At 41.4% G+C, this 24,283-nt stretch overlaps 2 protein-coding genes across 20 annotated transcripts in view; both read left to right on the forward strand.

The window, feature by feature from the left end:
• Positions 1-14,750, forward strand: part of LOC310842856 (cystathionine beta-synthase-like) — a 39,058-nt gene extending 24,308 nt beyond the window's left edge. For 6 of the 18 annotated variants that reach the window (XM_083735041.1, XM_083735036.1, XM_083735037.1 and 3 more), the window contains exons 11-16: positions 1,256-1,361; positions 2,545-2,622; positions 4,992-5,126; positions 6,415-6,523; positions 11,593-11,677; positions 13,053-14,750. In XM_083735041.1, coding sequence (XP_083591167.1) covers positions 1,256-1,361; positions 2,545-2,622; positions 4,992-5,126; positions 6,415-6,523; positions 11,593-11,677; positions 13,053-13,162 — 623 coding nt within the window. In that variant the 3' untranslated portion in view covers positions 13,163-14,750. Of the gene's footprint in view, positions 1-1,255; positions 1,362-2,544; positions 2,623-4,991; positions 5,127-6,414; positions 6,524-9,027; positions 9,064-11,592; positions 11,678-11,786; positions 11,829-13,052 lie in introns of all 18 variants that reach the window. The other 12 variants (XM_083735030.1, XM_083735047.1, XM_083735043.1 and 9 more) reach the window with 3 other exon arrangements.
• A 5,481-nt stretch (positions 14,751-20,231) lies between these two features.
• LOC310842857 (cystathionine beta-synthase-like) overlaps positions 20,232-24,283 on the forward strand; it is a 30,073-nt gene continuing 26,021 nt past the window's right edge. Inside the window, exon 1 of one of the 2 annotated variants that reach the window (XM_083735049.1) lies at positions 20,232-20,252. In XM_083735049.1, coding sequence (XP_083591175.1) covers positions 20,250-20,252 — 3 coding nt within the window. In that variant the 5' untranslated portion in view covers positions 20,232-20,249. Of the gene's footprint in view, positions 20,253-20,526; positions 20,622-24,283 lie in introns of those variants that run through there. The other variant, XM_083735050.1, reaches the window with a different exon arrangement.

Genomic DNA, 24,283 nt, shown 5'->3' on the forward strand with positions numbered 1-24,283 from the left:
AGCAATTTAGGGTGGGCAACCCATCGCACAAATGCCATAAAACAGGCAAAGTGCATCTCATCAGCAGTTGCCCGTTTTCATTATCAGAAAGGTAATCAATTTATTCCTGCGGCAAATCAGATATTTCAAACAAAAGTGCAATCCCAGATATTCTATGGAATCCCGCTATGGGTCCAAGCATATAACAATGATTTAAAAAAGATTCACTCTAGCTTTCTGAGACGTATTCTTGGACTCCCAGCTATGATCAAATATGAAACAATGTGTGCAGAAATAGGCATACACACAATGGAATATTGGGCATGGTCCACCTCAATAAAGTATTGGTTACGCTGCCACTTTCGCTGCCCTCCATCAAGTCTGCTCGCTGATTTGCTCAAAGACTCCTATAAATCAAGATGGTATCAGCACCTCGAAAAAAAGATTGAATCTTTAGGCATCGAGCTGGAGCCCCTGTACAATTCTAGTGAGCAATATATCTCCCATAATATCCTAACTAGACTAAAGGATGTCGAGAGACAAAATATTATGGCAGCTGTAAACAAAATTTGCTCCCCCATATTCTATGAATTAAATATCTTAGATAGCAGAGCCAATTACGTCACTAAACTAATAATCCCAGCCCAACGTAGGGCTTTTATGCTGGCCCGTTTGAATGTTTTTCCCTCAGCATTTGTCAGGGGAAGATATCAAAACATTCCTAGAAACAAGAGACTCTGCAGATGCTCTATGAATGTCCCGGACACTGTAGAGCATATTCTCCTTCATTGCCCATTGTACAGTACGCTCCGTCAACGCGTGCTGTCCCCTCTTTTGGGTGGTCTGGAACCGCAGCAAGGTGAATGTGTGGGTTTCTACCTATCCGACGTTGACCAAAGGGTAACGGCGGGGGTAGCCGAGTTTTTGGTAGCAGTCCTCCAAGGAACAGGATAACAAGGAAAACCACTGACTCTATATGCATTTAGCAAACTGCTGCCTTTTTATATATATTTCAAGGCTTTTATATGTTATTTTCTCTTTTAAGGTTTTATTTCTATAATGCCTAATAAAGGTTTGATAAAGTAAAGTAAGTATGTTTTTTATGAATTGTTAAGTCACTTTGAGACAACTTTTTTGTGAAAATTGATGAGATGGTGATAATGGATACTTTGTTACTTGATCATTAGGCTCTACCACTGTTCTTTGTCTCCTTTTACATCTGCATTTTCAAAATAGCTTCCATGCCGTTTTAATGGTGTCCTCTGTCTTTTGTCAGGTGGCAGCTCAGGCAGTGCTATGTCTGTTGCTGTCAAGGCTGCCAAAGAGCTGAAAGAAGGACAGCGCTGTGTCGTCATCCTTCCAGATTCTGTCAGGAATTACATGTAAGTAGGTGTCTTATTTCTCTGTTACTGACACTGAGGTAGGGGACCCTGCCTGCATGACTAGCACTGCCCATTTGGCATTGCACCTCTGAATGTGATGGTGGCAGCAGCATGGCTAAGTGGCTCCAGCACTGCTGCTTTAGTGTATGAAAGACAGTAATAATAATAATAATAATACTAATAATAATACTACTACTACTAATAATAATAATTTTATACCCCGCCCATCTGGTGGCTGGGTTTCCCCAGCCACTCTGAGCAGCTCCCAACAGAATGTTAAAAACATCAAACATTAAAAACTACCCGAACAGGGCTGCCTTCAGATGTTTTCTAAAAGTCAGGAAGTTGTTTATTTCCTTGACATCTGATGGGAGGGCGTTCCACAAGGCGGGCGCCGCTACCAAGAAGGCCCTCTGCCTGCTTCCCTGTAGCTTCCGTTCTCACAGTGAGGAAACTGCCAGAAGGCCCTCAGCACTGGACCTCAGTGTCCAGGCAGAATGGCCGAGGCCATTTAGGGCTTTAAAGGTCAGCACCAACACTTGGAATTGTGCTCGGAAACATCCTGGGAGCCAATGTAGGTCTTTGAGGACTGGTGTTATATGGTCTCAGTGGCCACTCCCAGTCTAGCTGCTGCATTCTGGATTAATTGTAGTTCCCAGGTCACCTTCAAAGGTAGTCCCACGTAGAGAGCATTGCAGTAGTCCAGGCGGGAAATACAAGAGGACGGGCACTTGAAGTTATGGCATCTCAAATGAGGCCCACCCTCACACTCACTGCCATTGCCCCCTGTGCTGCCCTCCCACCTCAAGCTCGCTCACTCTGAGAGACTGCCACTGTTCAGTGATTTTCTTGGGTCTGGACCCCACTATGCCAGTTTTTCCACCCATCCTTCCCACTGCCACTTTCATGCCCTAGCCCAGCCATGTTGACTTCTCCCTTGCAGGACTGGTGCCTGTGTCATGGCCCAGTTTGACCTGTGGGTGAGCCAGCCTGATTATATTCTCCTTATGTAGACTTTTACAACTGTCTCACTGAGAACCAAGCGTATTAAAAGAGAGCTGTTTATTCTACGTGCAAGCTATGGAATGTTATGCCGTGTCATCCTTTACAGCTTATTTGCTTTTAAGGCAGGTATAACCTAAATTGCTACTTGTGACTTGTTTTGTTTCTTGATTGCTTCCAGGTCCAAGTTTTTGAATGACAAATGGATGACTCAAAAAGGCTTCATGAAAGAAGAAGATGACATTATTAACAAGCCCTGGTGAGGTGACCATGCCTGTGAAGGCTTAGTAAAATAAGTCGCGACCAAAAACTCACCCTTAAGTCAAAATATTTTTTTAAATATGGATAGTTAAGTCTACACAAGCTAACTTCATAAATATGTCCAGAAGTAATGTTGCTTTGGATAATTGCTGCTGTTTAAAGTTATCTGCCCCTCTCCCTGCATCTACCTCCACCTCAGTCCTAAATATTAAAATGGCATCTAGTGCCTTGTTGGCATTACTCAGCTTTAACTAGGGAGTTTATAGGGCAGTCATTATTCAGTACTAGTTCTGGTATAATCCATTTACAAATGGTGGGGGAAAATTAAGGGTACATTTCTTGCCAGTGTGGTATGATGGTTAAGAGCAGTGGACTCATAATCTGGTGAACCGGGTTTGCATCTCTGCTCCTCCACATGCAGCTGCTGGGTGACCTTGGGCTAGTCACACTTCTTTGAAGTCTCTCAGCCTCACTCACCTCAGAGTGTTTGTTGTGGGGAAGAAAGGGAAAGGAGATTGTTAGCCGCTTTGAGGCTCCTTAGGGTAGTGATAAAGCGGGATATCAAATCCAAACTCTTATTCTTCTTCTTTTCTTAAATTCTCTCCTCCCCCCCCCTCTATTTTTGCTGTGATGATTATGCATGGAGGAAGTGAAACTGAAGAGAAAGCCAATGACTTGGCAAAGTCTGAACCTAGGTCTCCAAGATGCAGTAACATTGCAACTCATATTGTCCACACTGACCCACTCTAGGCTCTGGAGATATAACAGTGTTTGTTCGTGTTGAAGATACAATTCCAGCTGTACTAAACTAGGCATTAGATTTTGATTTCCAGAGGAATGGCCATGTTAATCGGATGCTTATGGCACCATATAGGCCAACGGGTTTATAGTGGCATAAGCTTTCATGGACTCAGCCCCACTTTATCAAATCCATGAAGTGCTAAGCACAGTTGGCAGGGGTGTGCGAGAGAGAAAGGCACGTACACACAGCAACTGTGAAAAGTATAGGCTGTGGAAATTCTAAGTCAGGCTTAAGACACACAGAGTGACCCTTCACAACAGCAGTAGTTTATGATAACCCAATTATCCAGATTTTATTATTGTGGTACGATGGCTGTGTTATTGTCAGTTATGGTCACTTTGCTTAAACTGCATAGGATAGTCACAGACTGTCCTTTTTGCATTCCATGGCTGCTACTTCCATTTCTTTTTCCCTATGTCCACCTGTGTATATTCATAGTCGTACCTCCGTTTATGTAACCCTCTGGTTATGTAAACTTCAGGATGCGTGCACGGCAAACCTGGAAGCATTTTACCAGGTTTCGCCGTATGCACAGAAGCGGTCCTCAGGTTGCGGAAACCTCGGGATCCGACCGGACCTCTGGAATGGATCCCATCCACAACCGGAGGTAAAAAGGTAAAGGTAAGGGTACCCCTGGCCGTTAGGTCCAGTTGCGGATGACTCTGGGGTTACTCACTCATCTCGCTCTATAGGCCGAGGGAGCCAGTGTTTGTCCACAGACAGCTTCTGGGTAATGTGGCCAGCGTGACTAAGCTGCTTCTGGCGAACCAGAGCAGTGCATGGAAATGCCGTTTACCTTCCCGCCAGAGCAGTACCTATTTATCTACTTGCATTTGACGTGCTTTCAAACTGCTAGGTGGGCAGGAGCAGAGACCAAACAATGGGAGCTCACCCCATCACGGGGATTCAAACTGCCGACCTTCCAATCGGCAAGCCCTAGGCTCTGTGGTTTAGACCACAGCGCCACCCGCATCCCTTGCAACCGGAGGTACCTCCCTCTCTCTCTCTCTCTCTCTCTCTCTCTCTCTCTCTCTCTCTCTCTGTGTGTGTGTACAGATTGCTAACTGAGGACAAATCTTTGTGTGTCTAATACAGGTAGACTACAATCACAAGATCTTGTGTACTTAAAAAAAAACCTCTTAGTCATTCAGGTGGCACAAGACTCTTTAAAATGTTGATGGTTAACTCTTTTCAAATAGGGAGGGTTTTTTTTACTATTTGTCCTGGCTCTGAACATCCATATAGTCTCATTTGAGCCAAAATACACCGTATGGTGAAAGGTTACCCCAGCCAGCATGGCCAGTCATCAGGAATGATGAAAATTGCATGCTCTAAACATCAATCCATCCTAAAGACAAGCACGTGCTCTGGAATACCCTGAACAACCTTTTCTGTTAGTAGGACAGAGGGCACTTAAATACAGTAATTGGCTTCATGAGCATTTCCAGGAAAAGCTTACGTTAAGATACAAACTACTAAGATGCAACTGTTTCTCGGTCCTTGAATTGCTTGCGTAAATTCCTGGGTGGAGAGTGATTTTATATTTGTTTTGTTTATTTTCCTAGGTGGTGGCACTTGAAAGTTCAGGAATTGTGTCTCTCTGCTCCCCTGACAGTACTACCAAGCGTTACCTGTGAAAAGACCATTGAAATACTCAGAGAAAAGGGATTTGACCAAGTACCTGTTGTTGATGAATCTGGGTATGTGTAGATTTTCCTCCCTTCCAAGTATACCCAGTTTATAAATGTATATTTAGTATTTAGGTGCACACACATAGTCATTCCTGCCATTTGGTTTCATCCACCTTGTTTCATGATCCCATCTAGCTTGCTTCTCTGAATTTTCAACTATGAGCCTTTGCCTGCATATTGCTCACCAGCTCATTCCCCTGGTACAGAAAGTCTCCTGAAATTGGTTGAATGAATAATCAGGCCCCTGATTAGAGACTAATTGGGAGCGAAACCTCCCACCTTCTCTTTTTTTCCTATCCCTGTGCTATAAGATTTTTGATTGTCACTTCTGTCACAGGTGTGGCTTCTTAAAATCTTCTCTTAAAATCTTGGTAAGGTTTATTACCTTTTGAGGGCCAGAGTCATCTGCTTCAAATGACCCATAAAAGAATTAACTGAGCCTAAATTGCATCTCAGTCCTGAAGTCACCAGGTATGAAATAGGCCAGTGGGATGGTCAGCATTGCAGGTGGGTCAGACAGGGACAAGTTGCAATGCAGGCAGGATGTTCACTCCCAAAAGTTCATCCCAGTTAACAACGGAAGCTAAACGAGGTTTATTCTGTGACTCACATCATTTGCAATAAAAGCAGTGCAGGCAAAAGAAAGACCAACTTTATCTAACACACAATTTTATCCAAATTGTACAGACTGGGAAACTGGGGAAGTGATGACTGAGAAAGACACATCATATTTGAGCTTTCTGTTTACAGCAACAAGGCTTTTCGTGTTATCCTAAAGCAACTGTTTTAGGAACTGTGCATAACTAGTCTTTGTCTAAGAATATAGCTTTGCAAGAAAATCCAGCAAAGCAAGTTGCCCTGAGTGTTGTACATAAATGGAAAAATGGCTCATATTTAATAATAATAAAATGACAATAAGGTAATTATAATAATCTCTACTGTGGTATGCATTCCCACAGTGTATTATTATTATTATTCCTCTTCAGGGTTTATAGCACACATTTTTTGGAAGGGGAGCAATTAGGAAAGGGAAAACGCTGAGCAGGGAAAGTTCCTCATCCCTTCCATGCTAGTTCTCCACACTTAAACTCCTTCCTCCAGAGGTTTATAAAGAAAATGGTGTTTGGATGCTATTAAATAGAACCTGTGGTTTTACCCCTAAGGATTCTGCGTGCCCCTGAATTCAAATTGAGAGGGATTCTGTAAATATTGGCCTAAAACATTAAACTGATAAAAAAAGGAAAGAACCCACAACTCACCCAGTAGAAAACTGTGTCTAATACCTTCTTCTTTTCAGATTGATTTTGGGAATGGTTACCCTTGGCAACATGCTTTCTTCACTGCTTGCTGGTAAAGTGCAGCCATCAGACCAAGTCAGCAAAGTAATCTACAAGCAGTTCAAAAAGGTATCAAAGTCTTCTGGTGTCTCTTGTTCCTTTCCCTGACCCGCACCATTGCTGAGGGGGGAAAGAGGTTTTTGACAAGGGGGAGGTCGTTTGACTAAAATGTATGATGCACATTAAGGAAATTATACACAGTTACACACAGTTTTAGATACTGTTTTGCTGTAGGGTTGTTCACATGTTACACTGAGCACACAGGCACAGGCGGTCTCTACACGTTTGCAAGGGCTTGTGTGAAGAAGTGAACACAGCTCAACTGCTGTGTATTCTTTGAACATTACATGCGAACAAGGTTACATATACTGATCAACTCCTGTGTACACGATATTGTACGTATGAACACAGCTTACAAAATCTGGATATGCCTATTTTGTGAAAAAACACATGTATTTAAATGCAAATGTTTTTAAAATATTTTACCTATTTGTAAAAACCAGGGGTAATTTGTATGCCCCTGAATACCATTTTCTGCAAATCACAGCTGGGAAGAGTGTTGTGGCCTCCAGGCTTTGCTTGCAGGCTTCCCACAGGCACCTACTTGACCACTGTGAGAACTGGGTGCTGGAGTAGATGGACCATTGGCCTGATCCTGAAGAGCTCTTCTTATGTTCTGAACAGACTCCATCTGTACTATACAGTTAAAGCACCATACATACCACTTTAAACAGGCATAGCTTCCCCCAAAGCAATTTGGAAACTGTACAGCCGTATCTTGCTTCTCAAATGTAATCCGTTCCGGAAGTCCGTTTGACTTCCAAAAATGTTTGAAAACCAAGGCACGGCTTTTGATTGGCTGCAGGAGCTTCCTGCACTCAGTTGGAAGCCATGTTGGACGTTCGGTTTCCAAAAAATGTTCACAAATCAGAAGACTCACTTTGGGGTTTGCGGCATTTGGGAGCCAAAATGTACAAGTACCAAGGCATTTGAGAACCAAGATATGACTAGTTTGTTAAGGATGTTGAGAGTTGTTAGGAGACTTCCATTCCCCTCACAGACCTACAGTTCCCAGAGGGTTTAACAGTCATTCCCTCTTCCCAGGGAACTGGGAATTATCCCTCTGTGAGGGTACTAGGAATCTCATAACAACAGAGTAAAAAGGTACAAAACCCTACATTAAAAAAAAAAATCTGATAAAAACGTAAGACACGGAGCAGTATGTTAGCACAGCAGCTGAAGTGTTTCTATATGTACTAGAGTCAGGATACATTTGTTGTTTAGTCGTGTCCGATTCTTCATGACCCCATGGACCAGAGCATGCCAGGGATACATTTAGCCCACCCCAAGTCAAACAATTTAGCCTATACAGTTGTACCTTGGCTCCCAAACACCGCAAACCCGGAAGTGAGTGTTCCAGTTTGCCAACTGTTCCAGTTTGGAATCTTAATGTCCGACGGGGCTTCCGCGGCTATCAATTGGCTGCAGGAGCTTCCTGCAGCCAATCAGAAGACACGCTTTAGTTTCCGAACATTTTGGAAGTCGAACGGACTTCCAGAATGGATTCTATTCGACTTCCAAGGTACGACTGTACAGGCCTGGGGGAAATGACTGAACTCTGAAGAAGGGCAAACATGCCTAGCAATTCATGATAGTAATATTTTAACACAATACTGATAAATAGGGACAGTTGGAGGGTATGTTAGTCCCATTTTGATTTTGGTCTCAAGAGTTTGAGTCTTCCCTGTGGATAATGAGTCTCTTGGCATCTGGTGTTGTAATTTTTTAGCAGGCACAATAGTTTACTGCAGGATTTTGGCAGCTGTTTCATGAGCAGTATTAGGATGGCTGGGTCCACAAAGCCTTGTTTGGAGGGGAATGCAAACTATGGCAAAGTAAAACCAAGTTGCAACACTTTGCGTAAAATTACCATTAAAAGCTTGTTTGCAGCACATAACTGAAATAGATTACCTACATCCTCTGAAACTGCAGCTGCAATCTTGTGCACGTAAATCCAATTAAAATAGTGACATTATTGTAGTTTACTTTGGTCAATGTCAGTGAAATGTTCTGCCTATTAAATTCTCTAAATAGGAAGCATGGACATTCATTGGGGGTAGTCGTCCCCCCGAATGAACTGTAACTCTCAGATTCTGAGCTTTTATTTTTGTGAAAAGCGTTTGTAGCAGCTGAAATGAGGCAAATTGTGCCGGCACAATTTTCAAAATATTTTGTGAGAAACTGCTCTTGAATCTGTTTTTTACTTTGCCTCACCCTGAAAAATATCCTGCAGACACACATAACTGGAAGAGCTGCACTTTACAGCTTGTCACAATCCTAAGCAAATCTGCTCAGAAGCTGGTCTCCTCTGAGTTCCTTGAGACTTACTTGAAGCCTAAGGGAACTTACATGCAAACCAATGTGTACCTTAAAAGAGACACTTCTACTTCGCATCAAACTAATATTTTCTAATTGTTAAAATTCTGAGGCTAAATGTAACACTGCACCTAATCACTTCATGTTTTCTACTAATGCTTCGTGGTCACATTAAATGAATTTAATTTCTTCCCTAGCTGTCAATTGAATCATCGTGCAAAATGTATAATCTGGTGCGTAATTAAGCAACGTAGCTTCTCTCCTCTCTTAAGTGTAACTGGTGTTCTTACGGTGGAGGGGCCCATGTTGCCTAGTGGCAAATAGCAAGGTTACATAAGCTGCAGTCTGCGGGCAACTACCATACCAAAAACAAAGAGCTTCTGACGCTGGGGAAAAATAGCCTTTTTGGACTGGAGGCCAGCTGCTTCTGCAGTCAAATGTTCATCCCCAGGTAGCGGGATTGGGGGAGAAGGGTGCAACTGGGTTTAAAGATGTGTGCTGTTTGCCTCTGGATAAAAAATTCAAACCCTGTATTGTTTATTCCTTTTTATGGCTAAAGCCAGGGCTGTGGACCTTCTGTCCTTGTGCCATACAAACTTGGCAAAATAAGCAGATGTTACATAATTTGCATAATTTATTCAGGTTGCAGAATTTTTGCCATAGCGTGGAATGTTGATTATCCTGGCACAGAATTTTAATCTGTACTGTTACTTTTTAGAAAGTAGAGTATACCCAGCCCTGGCTGTAGTTCCTGGTTCTTTAGTGACAATTTCTGGGGACTGTCTTCCTTTCTTCTGGGAGCTCAAACTCTGTTGCCTGGAGTGTCCCTCCTTCATACAGCTCCTTTACTCTGTAACCAACATTACCACTAATAATTTCATTCCTTTTTAAAAGATTGCTAACGTACTACAAAGAAATGTGATAAAATGGCACTTTTTAAAATTTTGAACCATAGACTGCCAATCTACTTTAGATGTTTTGTCACCGAAAGAGAAAATCTTGAACAGCCTTATTATTATAGAAGAAAATTATTGGGTATGCTTACAGTTGATTCAGTCGGTTTGACTGGGAGACTGAGTTGTTCCAGTAAACCAAGAAAAGGTTCTTTCCATTATGTTAAGATACAATCGCTCCTAAATTTACAGTATTATATTACATTTAAAGTTACGAAATCCTGATGGGTCTTTGTAAGCATAGATCGTGATTGATTGCCAAAATGGTATTGGTGATTAAAAAGTGCAGGAAGGCTCCTGTGAGTATAAATTGAAAGCAACTGAATTAAAACACAGCACTGTTGTGCTTAGTGCCTCTGTTCTTGCTCTGTCTGCTTCCCTCTCTTAGACTTCAAAAATCTTATTTCCTACTGAATTGACAAGTACTGGCATTCTTGGCTCACAAGCCTAGAATCTAGGACAATAATGATGATGGGCAGAAAATGTAGATTTTGTGTGCTTGAGTGTTTCGGAGGACATTGTTTCAAGCCAAGTTGGTGCGGATAAAATTGCCAGCTTTATAGACTACAGCGATAAGTCCCTACTTTCTATTGTGTGAGACTGAAGAAAGGCCAAAGGATACCGTAGCCTCCTTTGCTCTTCTCCTGTTGTACCTGAGCAGCCTTATTTTGAGGATTGAGCTGATCTCAGTTGTGTTTCACAGGATTACATTTATAATGACTTGGCTCCAAAGAATTGTAAGTGGAAGGGAAATGCCTGCTAGTGACCTTCCAGTAAAGCTTGCACAGGAGTTTGTGTGCTTCTGTGATAGGTTTTGTGGCACAAGAGATTGCACAAGCTCTTGTTCAAGTGGAACAACGTGTTCACTTTTCTCACATGGTGCTCTAAGCTTAAAGCTTGGTGAAAACCTGGGATGGGGAGACTGTGGCCCCCCAGATGTTTTGGATAGCAGCTCCCACCTGCTGCCACCATTATGGCCAATGGTCAAGGATGATGGGAGTTGTCAGCCACAGGTTCCCCATCTCTGGTGTAAAGCAATGCTTTCATATGCTGAAGGTTCCTCCGGCTTGTGGAAGGGCCCTTTTGCATCTTGGCCACAAAGTACAGGCAGCTTAGATAGTGCCTTTTTCATTCTGCAAGTTTCTTTTGATTGATTGATTGAGCCATAGTATTTTCTGTTTTCCCACAGCTCACGTCAGTAGCAATGCATTTATATCACAACTCCTGAAGTCCAACTCCCTGTCAAAGTGAGATATCTGCTACTGTAGCATCTGCAATACTTGGCCATCTAGACTTTACTTAAGTGGCCTGGGTATTCATTGTTTTGCTGGCCAATATTGCTAGGGATGAAAAGCAATATCCCTGTGGGGAAAATTCAGTTCTGGAATGTGGACTTGTACTTTGTTTCTACTGAATGGCTTTCATAGTTTTTCTCAGACCTCTTATTTTGTCCCAAATCACCTCCTTCCAGCTCTTATTGCCAGAATTGGAAAATAAACCACTAGTAAAGGTGTGTGTTTCTGAACTTGCAGTTGCTGTGCTTTAAGCAGAGAGAACACGTGGCTCTCATTGGGTTTTTACATTACCATGCTCTACAGACTTTTTTTTCTTTCATTCCACTTCTTTAAAATGCCAACATTTAACATGAACACACACACTGAAAAATAAAGATTAATATGATAACTGCCATATCACGACACAAATACTGCTTTCAAAAGCTTGTTGGAAAAGCACTGGGAGTGGGGTGCTTATCTATCAAAATTTGTAAGGCTATATGCAATTGCTTTTAAAGTCTGTTTCTCTTTGCAGATTCGTCTGCAGGACAACTTGGGGAAGCTGTCCCATATTTTGGAAATTGATCATTTTGCTCTGGTGGTGCACGAACAGATTCAGTGTAAGTAGAAGACCTGGCAAGAATCCTACTGTCTCTGCCACACTCCCCGTTGGCTATATAACATATAATAGCAGTTAATGGCAGTGAGAATCTTCTGTATCTTATATAGGGCACATGAAGGAGCCACAGGATATTCTCCACACATATGAGGGTAAGAAATAAGCTATGCTAGTGGAGGCTAAGATTCTCGCTATGCCAGTTCTGGGTTAGACAGGGGAAGTGCCCAATGCATACATACCCTGATCTCCAATTTCCTTGGTGCATCTCCAAGAGTACAATGTCTCATGATTTGAGTGTTTACAGAATCCAGCCTCATATGCTGTTGCATTGCTAACTTAGTTGCAATCTTCCCTGAGGTGAAAATCAACAATTTCTCACCTGCCGGAGTCCTCCTCTTGTAATTTGGGTTGCCTTTCTCCAACAGAGCCCATGGTCTGTTGGTGCCTTAGTTGGTGAATGTAGGCAGGTGAAAGTGGTCCAGACATTCTGGTCCCACCACATTCTGTTGTCATGGTGGTGGTGCTTCTGCTGCCTTCCACTGCATTGTCCTTCACAATTTTTATTTTAACTGAGGTGCAAGACAGGAGACAGAGGACTTCAACTATGAAACTCCTGCATTTGAACTAGGACAGTGGCTCTATCTAGGGACGCCTCTGGTGTTTGTGCTCTGAAGGTCTTAGTTAGAAGATGACAGGCTTTGAGGCCTAACCCTACTTACCCCATTGAATTTAGTAGTATTTACTTCTGAGTGAACATGAGCAAACAGGATGGTTAGACATGGATATCTATGCCTCTATCAACATAAAAAGCTTTAAAAATATGTGGAACAAGCAGAAAGGCTGGTGCCTCAACAACTAAATAATACACTTCATGCAATGCAAAAGCTACAGTGCCTTGCTCCATTTACCTATGAAATGCTCCTTGCTTAGTGCTCTTTGTGTAGAACATTGGGTTGGAGTTAAGATGACTGAGTTAGGCAAATTGCCCTTAGGAGATGGTAGCAATCCCATATTCTTCTTTCGCTTCCTCAAAAATGCCTGTTTGGTGCACTGATACCATATTGCCAACAGCATAGGCAGGACCAGTTACCAGGAGCAGTTTAAGGAAGCCATCCTCTCCCCTTGTCTTGAGAATACCTCATATCAATGGCAAGCTAGGATCTGCCTACTATACTTTAATTTCAGTTGCTTTTTTTGGTCCTGTATTTTTAAATTAGTTTTATAGAGGAAAAGTACATATATTTTCAATAACCAAAACATATACAGTGCAAGAGAAGATACTCAGGCCTTGAGACACAAGTAGTAGTTTGAAAATTGTGTATGTTAGGGTTTGGTTCCTCAGCTTATGCCTTGTCATGTTCTTCTCCCCTCTATAGATCACAGCAATGGCCAATCCAGCAAAAAGCAAATGGTCTTTGGTGTTGTCACAGCAATCGACTTACTCAACTTTGTGACTGCCCAGGAACGACGAAGAAAGGCAACCTAATTTCAAGAAGCACATTGATGGCAGCTGCTTCAGTAGCTTTTAGGGTTTTAAGTATCTTTTTTTCCCCTCTTCCCATTTTTCTTAAAACAATTTCAGTTTGATTTTATTTTTTTAATCTAACCAAATAAATCAAGCATCATTAGTGGAACCACAAAGCTCTGCAGTCATAACTTCCAGTATGTTAAGGAGCACACTGAAAAAGTAACCCAAACTGAATTTATGGTAGTCATCAGGATTGCTGCTGTTCAGTGAGAGGTTGTCTCCTCCACAAAGATTGGTTCTCTTTTGCTATGATACAGCTGAGTTGCAGAACCCAGAACTGAGGAACTATCAATAATGGCTGGGGTGACCAAACAGTTAATGTCTCTGATAGTGGCCACATGGGGTTCTCCCCAAAGCACACCGTTCCTGCTTTCATGAGTGCAATGTACCTTCAAACTCTTCCTCACTAGTGTTGCAGGCTTGGGAGGCCTAGCTGCAACCTTAGGCATCTTATTCACATTACAACCTGCTAGGTGTCGAGGCTCCTGTCTTCTATACTGAAAACACACAAAATAACATCCAGGCCTTCAGTTCTCCCTTACTAGATGTTTGGTATCCTCTTCCGCACTCTGGGAAAATCATGGAGATGGTGCAGGGCAAGGAAATAATTCAGCACTGCTTTTTCACTTGTAAGTGGATAAAGTGTTTTTTTCAGCCACACTGCAAATTATCTCTTTGTGTTGCCAATTTACAGTCTGGATTATTGTCTGCACGTAAACAGATGTACAGCAGCAACATCAAAGAACACTAAATTCTCCATTGCTTTAGGTCATTGACTCTGCCAGGTGTAATATGGAGAGTTTTTATTTCCATTAACCTAACCTTGGACAATTTGACTAATAGACTATTGAACACCAAAATTATTCTATAATAGCCACTCTGTGTAGGCCAAAGAACGTTTAACAAATGCCCTAATCTTTCATGGAAAGTCTTAATGATGATTCTTAGCTAGAAGTATGTCTACATTTGTTACATTGTGTTGCTTTACGCCAGCTTCTGTTCTACTTTGCACATGAGTAAGCTAATATTGTGTTATGTTTGGCTTGGGGGTGTTATGTTAGTCTTTATGGGGGATATGGGAAACACATTTGGCTCTTCATTTACTCAGGTGAATTTGTTTAATTGAATTGATGTTGTTTTCCCTTCTGCGACTTCCTCTAATTTTCACTGGAAATTTTTAAGAAGCATGATACCGATACTGTGATTTGTTTTGTTTTGTTTTTTGCCGTTCTATCTATACTTGTGTTTTATGTCAGAAAACCCTCTTGCTACAATCAAACATTCAGTGAAGTGTGTATAAGAACATTGGTTTCATCTAGAAAACTCAGATTTAGATATAAAACGTACCTCTAGATGCTTTCTTAGTGTAAATTCAGTTTGGTCCAGTTTATATAGCAGATGAAATACCCGTTGTCCAATATTTTGTTCAGTATTGTAATCACCAAGCATTAGCATTTTAGCATTATGAAAAAAGCAGATCCATATGTTTCTAAAAGTTTTGTTCCAAAAAAGCTAAATAAAAATTATTTCATTTCTGACAAACTAACTAGACTGCATAGTTTGTTATTATCATTCTCATCAGTCATTTTCTTGTCTTTGAAATACTTCTGACTGCAGACATATGGGTCCAGAGGGGGTGAATCACAGTGATCCTTTGTTGGGGGGCAGGGATGCATTGATCCAGTGTCCCCTCCCTATTCTCCAACTGGTCAGCAGAAGTGTAAGAGATCGTGGGCACCAATCATATTTTTGGAGGCAGTTTTCAGTCCAGCACAAACTTCAACCAGGCCCTGTGTCTGGTTTGTGCTGGAGTCTTTAACAACAAGCAGGGTTGGGTATCCAGAAAACAATATCCATATGCCCATATACATGAAATCTGAAATGGAAGCTAATTCTTGCTTGTGCGGTTACAATACTGGTTGTAGCATTGTCTGGTCTGACAAGTTGGGAGTACATTACTATGGAGGGTTTTTGTGCATTTGTGTTTTGGTTTTTTTAATTAGTCCAAGTCTTTAGAAATTGATCCTGGAGCCCTTAATCTGATGGGATTGACAGAGGTACATACGGTATTGCCTCTGTCTTTGGCAGATGTGCATCATGCGCCTAATGTATTTTCACTAATGCAGATCACTCAGCTTGGGTGGGTGTTAAATCGTGCATCCTTGGAGGAGGATGTACACCAGACCATTAATTGTTCCCGAAGTGACCTTGATCTTCACGTTTACAAAATGAGAGAGGAGGCCGGCTCTATAAACTGTTGTACCGCAGCATCTCTGCACTCTCACTGAATTTCTTCATGCAGCATTTCTTCTGTTTCTTGAACATCTCCACAAATGTGGTAGAGGATGTTGGAACTGCTTGCAGCCACAAATCGGTTTTGTGGGTCAGGAGGAGTGGGCAGACTTCAGGATTGTTTAGGGCTACTTTACTTCTTTTTTAAAAAGTAGAACCCGAAGATCAGCCAACCTGAGCCATAGCTAAGAAACATGCGATCAGAATGAAATAAGATAATGTATTAGAGTTCATTCTGAACCTAGGAATTAGTTTTCAGTACTGGTCTTAAGGTCCTTTCACGTGTAAATCCACTCTTGATTAACTTTTGCAGCAGCCTAGTTTAGGTGAGCAGCCTAGTTTATTTCTTTAGTTAAGACAGCTGACTCAGTAACACTGCTGATTGCTGAAAATTCATCAGGTATCGACTAGTAGAGCCTTATTACATTCTGCCCCCTCCCTATCTCAGGTGCACTGAGATGCTAAAATGGTTGGTTTATCCTTTCCTTTTTAGGAAAATAGGGTCTAGTTTGATGGAGATGGAAGCACATGGGGCCTTTTTAAAATCAGTCAGTGCATCAGCTGACTGATTAAAAATGAGGCTGCCCTCATTCACCCTATTACGTGTAGGTGAAACAATAGGGTTAAGTTGAGCACAGTGTGTTCTGTGCTGTACTTGTTCTGTAGATAAATAGAGGACTTCAGTCCACAGCATTACTTTCATAAGTAATAAATATCCCCTTAGAAAAATAGTTCTGTGTCTTTACCTCTCAATTACTGGGTTGCCTGAGGAGACAAAGTTTAAAAAGATTACAAGTCTTTGCCAAAATCACCAGGAGTCCTTTCAATAGAGGTGCAATTAATGGAGAAAAATATATTTACATTTTGTAACTGAATGCCACAATGATTAATATGGCAAGCTTTTTCAAAACAACAACCACCTACCTATATTTGTGGCACAGTTGCTGGGAAAGTTCCATCTACATGAGGAAAAGAGGAAGTGCCATTCTGCCCCCCACCCACAAAGATTTCCCCTGTGAGAGGATTCTCCTCCTTCTGCCACCATACCACCTAGCAAATCAGCTGATGCCTTCAAGGAGCTCCCCATACTGTGGGATATATATTGTTGCACGCCTCCCCAATCTCTAAATCTGCGAGATTCCAGGCACTTACCCAGGGTTCATGTTTACTTTTGGAAGTGAGGCACAGTGGAGACTATGATGTCTTTAGGACATATAATTTATTTATGCATATATACAACCTGAACCTATGACGGAGGAGTTGGTATCTGAAGAAGTGTGCATGCACACGAAAGCTCATACCAAGAACTGACTTAGTTGGTCTTTAAGGTGCTACTGGAAGGAATTTTTTTTGTTTTGACTATGACGGAGGAGTTCACAGCATTAGCAAACCAAGAGATCTCTCTCTGCCTGCCTGCTGCTTTGCTTCTAGGTCACATCACTCCTCAATTCTGGTTTTTTTATCTGGGAGTTGAGGGAGGAGCCCCACCCATTTGCCATCTCCTACAGAGACAGTTAATTCCCCTTAATGGCACATTATCACCTCAGAGGAAGCTAGCTTGGCTTGATTGGATTTTAACATTTTCTGGATACAGGGGTTGGAGGGGCCTGGCACCCACAAACTCCTAACAACTAAGACATCTGTCCCCGGATATACAAAGAAACAGCAAAATACAGTTTCCTTGTAGAAAATCAACAGACAAGTTAGAAAAGGCATTAGAACACACACATTCAGATAATAAAACACAATTACACTTTTAACTCCCTTAATGGTATACCACCCAGGGTATCACCTCACTGGAAGCTACCTTGACTTGATTAGATTTCAACACTTGTTGGATCCAGGGATTAGAGGGGTCTGGCGCCCGTCTTAACACCCCAAACCTCGATTAAATTCTAACATTTGCTAGATCCGCAGATTGGAGAGATCAGGCACCCACAATTTCAGAACACTATATAACAGCCTACCAGTAGGTGACATTTATTTGTACAATAAAAACAGATCTCTTGTCATTTAGTTCCAAAATTAATTCAAAACTGATAGGTTTCAAAGCTTATCAAGGTGGTTAAGTACACAGAGTATAGCAGTGTGTGTGTGTGCGTCTGTGTGTGTGTGCCCTTGGACTCTAATCTGTACCTTAACTGTAGTTTTATGGCTTATGGTTTAAGAGCCTTGAAGAAGCAAAAGGAAAGATGCAATTACTCGGGGCATGTGCAAAAAGTCCACCTGGATCTAATCTAGAATAAGACAGCAAAAGGGGTAGTAAAAATTCACAGGAATAAAATGTGATCATTATTAGCCATGAGACTAAACAGAACTTCCAGGCAGTATCCAAAGTTCCCATTCTTGTTTAAAGAAATAGGTGGCATTATCGTCACAACAAATCTGAAAAGTTGCCCTTCTTGCTCATTAGCTTGCATGTGTTTGAGTAGCAGCCTTCTAACAGCCTACAGTTTTACTGTATATTGTCTGTTTCCGCCCACTGTTCCCATACTCTGGGTGATATGCCAATTGTGGTAAATGGCATTTCTTATTCTATCTTAGGTTACATTATCAGCATCGCTCTCTATTGAATGGCTCAGGCCACATGCAGAGTACTGTTCTCATTTCTAAGTGCTGTATTTTGTGAAGGATTTTGACAAACTAAGGTGTCCAGAAGTGGATAACTAGCATGGTCTGGAAATCAAGTCCTATGTGGAACAGTTGAAAGAGCTGGATATGTTTAGTGTGGAGAAGAGAAGATCAAGGGGGGGCATGACAGCAGTCCTCTGATATCTGAAGGGTTGTTAAAGATGCAGAAGATTTGTTGCTTCACAGGGCAGGACTAAAGCCCATGGGTGGGAACTGCAGGTTGACATTAGAGAAAAAGGCTATTTGGCGGAGGAACAGACTACATTGAGAAGTGCTCTCTATGCAAGGAAAATGGTTATAATTTTCATTAGACTACTTGGGAGGCAAGCCAGTACACACAATGACAAAAACAAGATCAGTGTCCCATAATGGGTTAGAACTGGTTGTGTGTGTTTTCAAGGAAACTTCAAGGAACGAGCTCTAAATGGCCTAATGCAGACATCCTTAAAGTAGCCTTACATTCTGTCTTCTCTGTTCTTGAGAGGTGATCCTTACCAAACTTTTTAAATTCAGGTTGTCCCCATGGTTCCTGGCAGAGGCTCTGTGCCTTGAACAATAGGCCAAAATGCAATGGGTGAAGCTTTGCCACCCCAGCAATTCCCTATTAGGAGTTTTTGCCTGCCTGTTAAAGACCTCAGAAGCTTGCCAGAAAGAGGCGACCATCCTGTTTATAATGCAGCCTTCCCGAGACTTGGGTACCCAGATGTTGCAGGATTACAGTCACCATCAGCTCTAGCCCGCATGGCCAATAGTCAAAGATGATGGGACCTAAATATTGAGGGACTTAAAGTTGGGGAGGAGTGCTCCAATGCACAAAACACCCCAACAGTGAGTTTTCTTTCTGGCAGCTTTGATGCCAGTGGAAGTTCTGAACACACCCAACCCTCCAGGGAACAGAAACCACAACGAGATTGCAAATGTTAAATGACATGCTAGTTATATCCGCATAATCTTGCTTCTCCCTTGCCCATCAATTCTGGGCTGTTTACATTTTACAGCTTGTTTGTTACGTAAAAGAAAGATAAGGGTTATATAACCTTACAACACAATTTTTACTGTTATGCATAAAAATAACTTGTGGGAGGTGTCTATGAACTCTACGCCCTAGATACATATTAGACATATGATACATTTAGACATATTTCCACTGACATAAAGTGGAATGGATAGTAGCAATCAACAGCCCTCTCTTTTAAAGTCATCTTGGTCGGTGCACATCACTGCCTCCTGCGGAAGTGAGTTTAACAGTTTAACAGTGTGCTGTGTGAAGAAGTACAATAACACTTATCATCTTCATAGTATGCTGCAGGTTGTTATTCTGGTGGAAGGGAAGGGGCTACATGGCAGCAGCTGGTGGGACCAGAATGCAAAGACTACATGGGAGACAAGCCACTATACATAAACTCATAGAGCTGCAAAGTTGGAAGGAGTCCCAAGGGCCATCTAGCCCAACCCCATAATACAGGTATCACAGCTAAAGAATCCGTGACAGAATCTGTTTAAAAAACCTCCACTGACGGAGAGTCAACCACCTTCCATAGTAGTCTGTTCTCAATGTCAGAAAGTTCTTCCCAATGTTTAATTGGAATCTCTTTTCCTGCAATTTGAATCCATTATGCTATATAGCCTCTACACAATTTATGGGGTTAACCCATCAGGATGGAGTACAGTTTGGATTTGATATCCCGCTTTATCACTACCCGAAGGCGTCTCAAAGCGGCTCACAATCTCCTTTCCCTTCCTCCCCCACAACAAACACTCTGTGAGGTGAGTGAGGCTGAGAGACATCAGAGAAATGTGACTAGCCCAAGGTCACCCAGCAGCTGCATGTGGAGGAGCGGGGAATCGAACCTGGTTCACCAGATTACGAGTCCACCGCTCTTAACCACTACACCATACTGGCTGAATGTGCAGTAAGCAGGCTATCTGGAAGAGACCACTATCAAGGAGCTACCTTTTAAAAGTTAACAGAAATTGCTAGTCTTGGTTGTTTCTCATTTTATCTGAAGCACATTCACTTGAACAGAGATGGTTCTACATAAGGCTTTTTTCAGCTGGAACTCAGTTCTGTCACCTCTCAGGTGGGCACCAGTGCCGTTATAAGAGAACAAGAGCAGCATTCATGGTGAGCTCCAGCACTTCTTTTTCTAGAAATTTAACACTGGTTCTACAATGTCAGGGAGCGAAACAGGCAAACAGGGATAGGGTTCTTTCTCTTCTAGAACTTCTGTGTTCTCTTGCAATCAAGATTGACTGAACTTAGGCATGAGAACGAGTGCTGGAAAAATATTCATATCCCACGTGCAGCTCAGTGCTACCTGGAGTGTAATTGTACTTTGAATACGAATAAGTAGATGTGGGTCAAGAGGAGCCAATCATTGTGCTTTGAGCAGTGTTCTAAGGAGGCTTATCAGCTTCCTGGATCATAGACACAGATATAACTGAGCAGTCAAAAGCATTAAGAGGCACTCTCAGCAAGCAAGCTGACAGACAGGTGAGTCGTCTTTTCTGATAGCTCAGTGCTTAGGTTCACCCTTTTAATGGATTTAGTATCCTTTGTGTTGATTCACTTATGTCTGTGGCTTTTTTTCTTTTCTTGCTTGATTGATGTTTACTGATTATCTGACATTTGAAGAGGTGGATGAGATTGCAAAATGAGCATTTTTATGCAAGTTACTGAAAAATAATCTAGAAGTTCCAGGATTTTCATATTAGGACTACTATGCTAAACCCTTCTTTATTATTTTATTTGATAGAACTTGGGGGATTTCTGCAGAAAATTAAGAAATATTATTGACCCTCAGACTTGTTATCACATAACCCTATAATCAAAATAATCAGTTTATTACCTCTAAAGCTACTTAAACATTGACAAAGGCCTCCTGTGAAACTATTTGAATCTTTAAACTAATGCCTTCCAAGTGTCTTCCATATCTGTTAATATAATATAGCACTCGTCCCATCATCTCCACCTTGTGATTTCTTATTATTTCATTCTTTGCTATGAAGAAATTGCATTGTTTATTTGCACATGGACCTTTTCTGTAGCTTAAATATCTAAACGTAGGAGATGATAGACAAATTTTGGATAACACAAGAGTTGCTTAAAACCACCAAACCATTGTAAACATGGGGAAAGGATGCATGCTGTACAGAAACCAGCTAACAAAACCAGTTGTCAGAGGGAGACAGGCTGTTTATTGCAAATAGTTGCCATTGCAAGATGCCACAAGCAAATTTATCAAATTATTTAGGCAGCTCAGCCCAAACATGGCAGCCATCAGATATCAAGTATCAATGCATTATTTTAAAAAGGAAGTGTTACTTAATTTTACTTCAAAAACATTTCCATTGAGGAAGTATACAAAGAGCAACAAACAATATACAGTGTACAAAACTGTCCAATTCTTCCTGGGAGCAAATTTGTGCTACAAGGAAATTAAGTGGATCTTCTCTGGTAAGTATGGGGAAGGCATTCTTTGAAAGTAGAAGGTGGCAGTGTCTCCCAGAAAGATAACTCAGAGAAATAATCAGGGAGGCCAAAACTTATCTTAAGATAGTGGTAAAACTGAGAAAAATGTGTGGTGGATGTAGCATTTAGCTGTCCCAAGACCCTTTGGTTTGTCTTTTTAATACACTGCCTTGTTTCACTAAAAGAAACAGCTTCTCAAACCTTAAGGGAGAAGGACCTCACATTTACCATATTTTTCACTTGTTCCAAATAGCTTTTTTTTTAGGGAGCGTGAGGTTTACATTTTTGTAAGGTGTACAAAAATGCACGTACTGAAGCAAAATGTTCATCAAAATGCGCATATTAGTGACAATAGCATGCAATAATTCATTACATTAGGAAAAATTGTTTTGCCAAAATGAGTGTATTAGGGGAAATGGCATACAAACTTGTGTACGTTAGGATAAATTCACACTACAAGCCTGATAATTTTTTATAAGGAGTTTTTGTATTACAAAAAGAATTACAAGCTGATGTGGAAATGTGGAGAACTGAATTTAAAATGGGAAATAGTGAGAAACGGGAATCAGAAATGGACAGATTTGCCCATACCTATCTGCCAGAGGCGAGACTGCGGAAGACTTTCCTAGTGGCTGGTTATTTGCTAACCACAGCAGGTTGGATGGGAATAGGTAGCTAGTTTGTTCAATAGGTTGCCAGACTTCTGCATGCGATGAAACTGCAGCATTCCATGCGCTTAGTTGTGAGTTACCAATTGCAATGCGAACAATTACAAACTTGCACAAATTAACTGACGCACCTTCCAAACTATGTTTGTCCTTAAGCATACCATAGCAGTTGTGCATCTGTTTAGGGTTCTTTATATACCGTAATTGTACCCTCAATGTTGTGATAGGAATTTTGAGGGCTTACTAGTTGCTTTGCTTCTCAATATTCTCTGGTTGGCCTCTGTTATTTTCTCCTACCAATAGGGAACCTATGTAAGGACTCTATACGGGCCCTTGGATACCCCATAAGGGGAAAAGGGCAGATTTTTGTTTACAATAATGTGAACAATGTAACAAATTTTTCTTGGTAGTATTTTTTTAAAAAAGTATTTATATTGATTCAGAGTTCTTTTTGTTTTTAAAAAAGTATTTAGCACATGCCTTCAAGTTTGCTCAAATTATATGAAATCACATGTCCTGGATTGGGTAATAGACCAATAATATTCAAATATTTCAGACCCACAACTCACCCTTAACTTCTACCTACATGAGACACAATTTTAATTTTGTTTTTTTTTTTTACTATTTGTGTCCATCTTTCCCCTAGTTTGTGGGAGCTGTTGTGACCAAATAGAAAAGACCTTACTGGTGTGTGTGTGTGTGTTTCTATAGTGTATGTGTTTTATCATTTGCATGGTAACGGTTTCTAATAAAGCCAGACTAAACAAATAAATGTAATCTAACAAAAGAAGTTTAATGTTTAATGACCAGACTTATTTCCCTGATAGCTGGGAATCTCTTTTGCCTTTAAAATAAGCATCAAAATTTGAGGAGGTGACACACGCTTCCGGTGCAATCATATACAAGTAAACTCAGAATAAATCCTCACCAAACTGGTGGGGTTTACTACCATGCAAGGGCACGTGGATTGCAGTCTTCAGAACTTAAGGGGGGGGGGAGAGAAATGAGTTTGGAACCAGTTTTGTTGTTTGCATTTGTGGGAGCCAGAGACTGCAGGCACAGAACTGTGAGCTGATTGAAGATGATGCACCCAAGGGTGCAGGGTCTTTTCTGAGCATCTAGAGCAGATTCGGCAACCGTGTTGCCTCCTATAGGTGTGTCACTTTGCATCCAACATGGTCTGCATGTATATTTATAAATAAAATAGTTATCACACAGACACCATTAAGAACAATCTCATTCAGAGAAAACAAAAACGTTCAAAGAAGTGGAGAGCATATGTCAGTTATACATGCTGCAAAGCCTCCCCACCCCAATGCTTCACTCGCCCCCCCCCCCAATAAAGATCAATGATTCTGGCCTTCTCAACCCTCCCAGCGCAGCTTTGTTTGCAAACATTCTGCTTTGTGTCCCCTGTGGTTATTTTTCTGGTTAAGAAAGCCAGCTACTGATAATACTTAAGCTTATCTCTGCTTTGTGCATAAGTGACTTTGCTCACAGTTCCCCAGGATTAATTTTCTACATTAGGCAGTCACCAGTTTCCACCACGAAAGCTGATGGATCCAAAACGAGAACAGCCATTTCCAAACTATTTTAAAAGCACCCTTCAAAGTGCAACTGTAGGATTGCCTCTTGGCGTGGCATTTAGCTACTTGTGTAATACACACAAGAAATTATCCAAAGGACCAAATGCTGAGCTTGTACTGCTTTGTTATGACTGGGGCAAGGGAAGGGGCACCTTGAAGACGCAGTATTCAGCTAAAGGAAGCTTACCTTTGAGTAGACATGCATAAGATAGCAGAACTCTGGAAAATTACCAGGCATCTTGCAACGGTTGGATGTAATCCTCACCTTTGACCATTGCACATTGCAGAGAGGTGTGTCTCTTCAGCCATTTCCTGGTTGCTTGAGCTGTTTCTGGCTGCTACACCTTTACAAAATGTGACTAATATAATGTCAACATTAGTTATCAGACCTAGTATTGAAAGAAGTCAGTCTTGGGTAGATGTTTTTAGC

Source organism: Podarcis gaigeae, assembly GCF_964106915.1.
Source record: "Podarcis gaigeae genome assembly, chromosome: 4".
Taxonomy (NCBI): Eukaryota; Metazoa; Chordata; class Lepidosauria; order Squamata; family Lacertidae; genus Podarcis; species Podarcis gaigeae.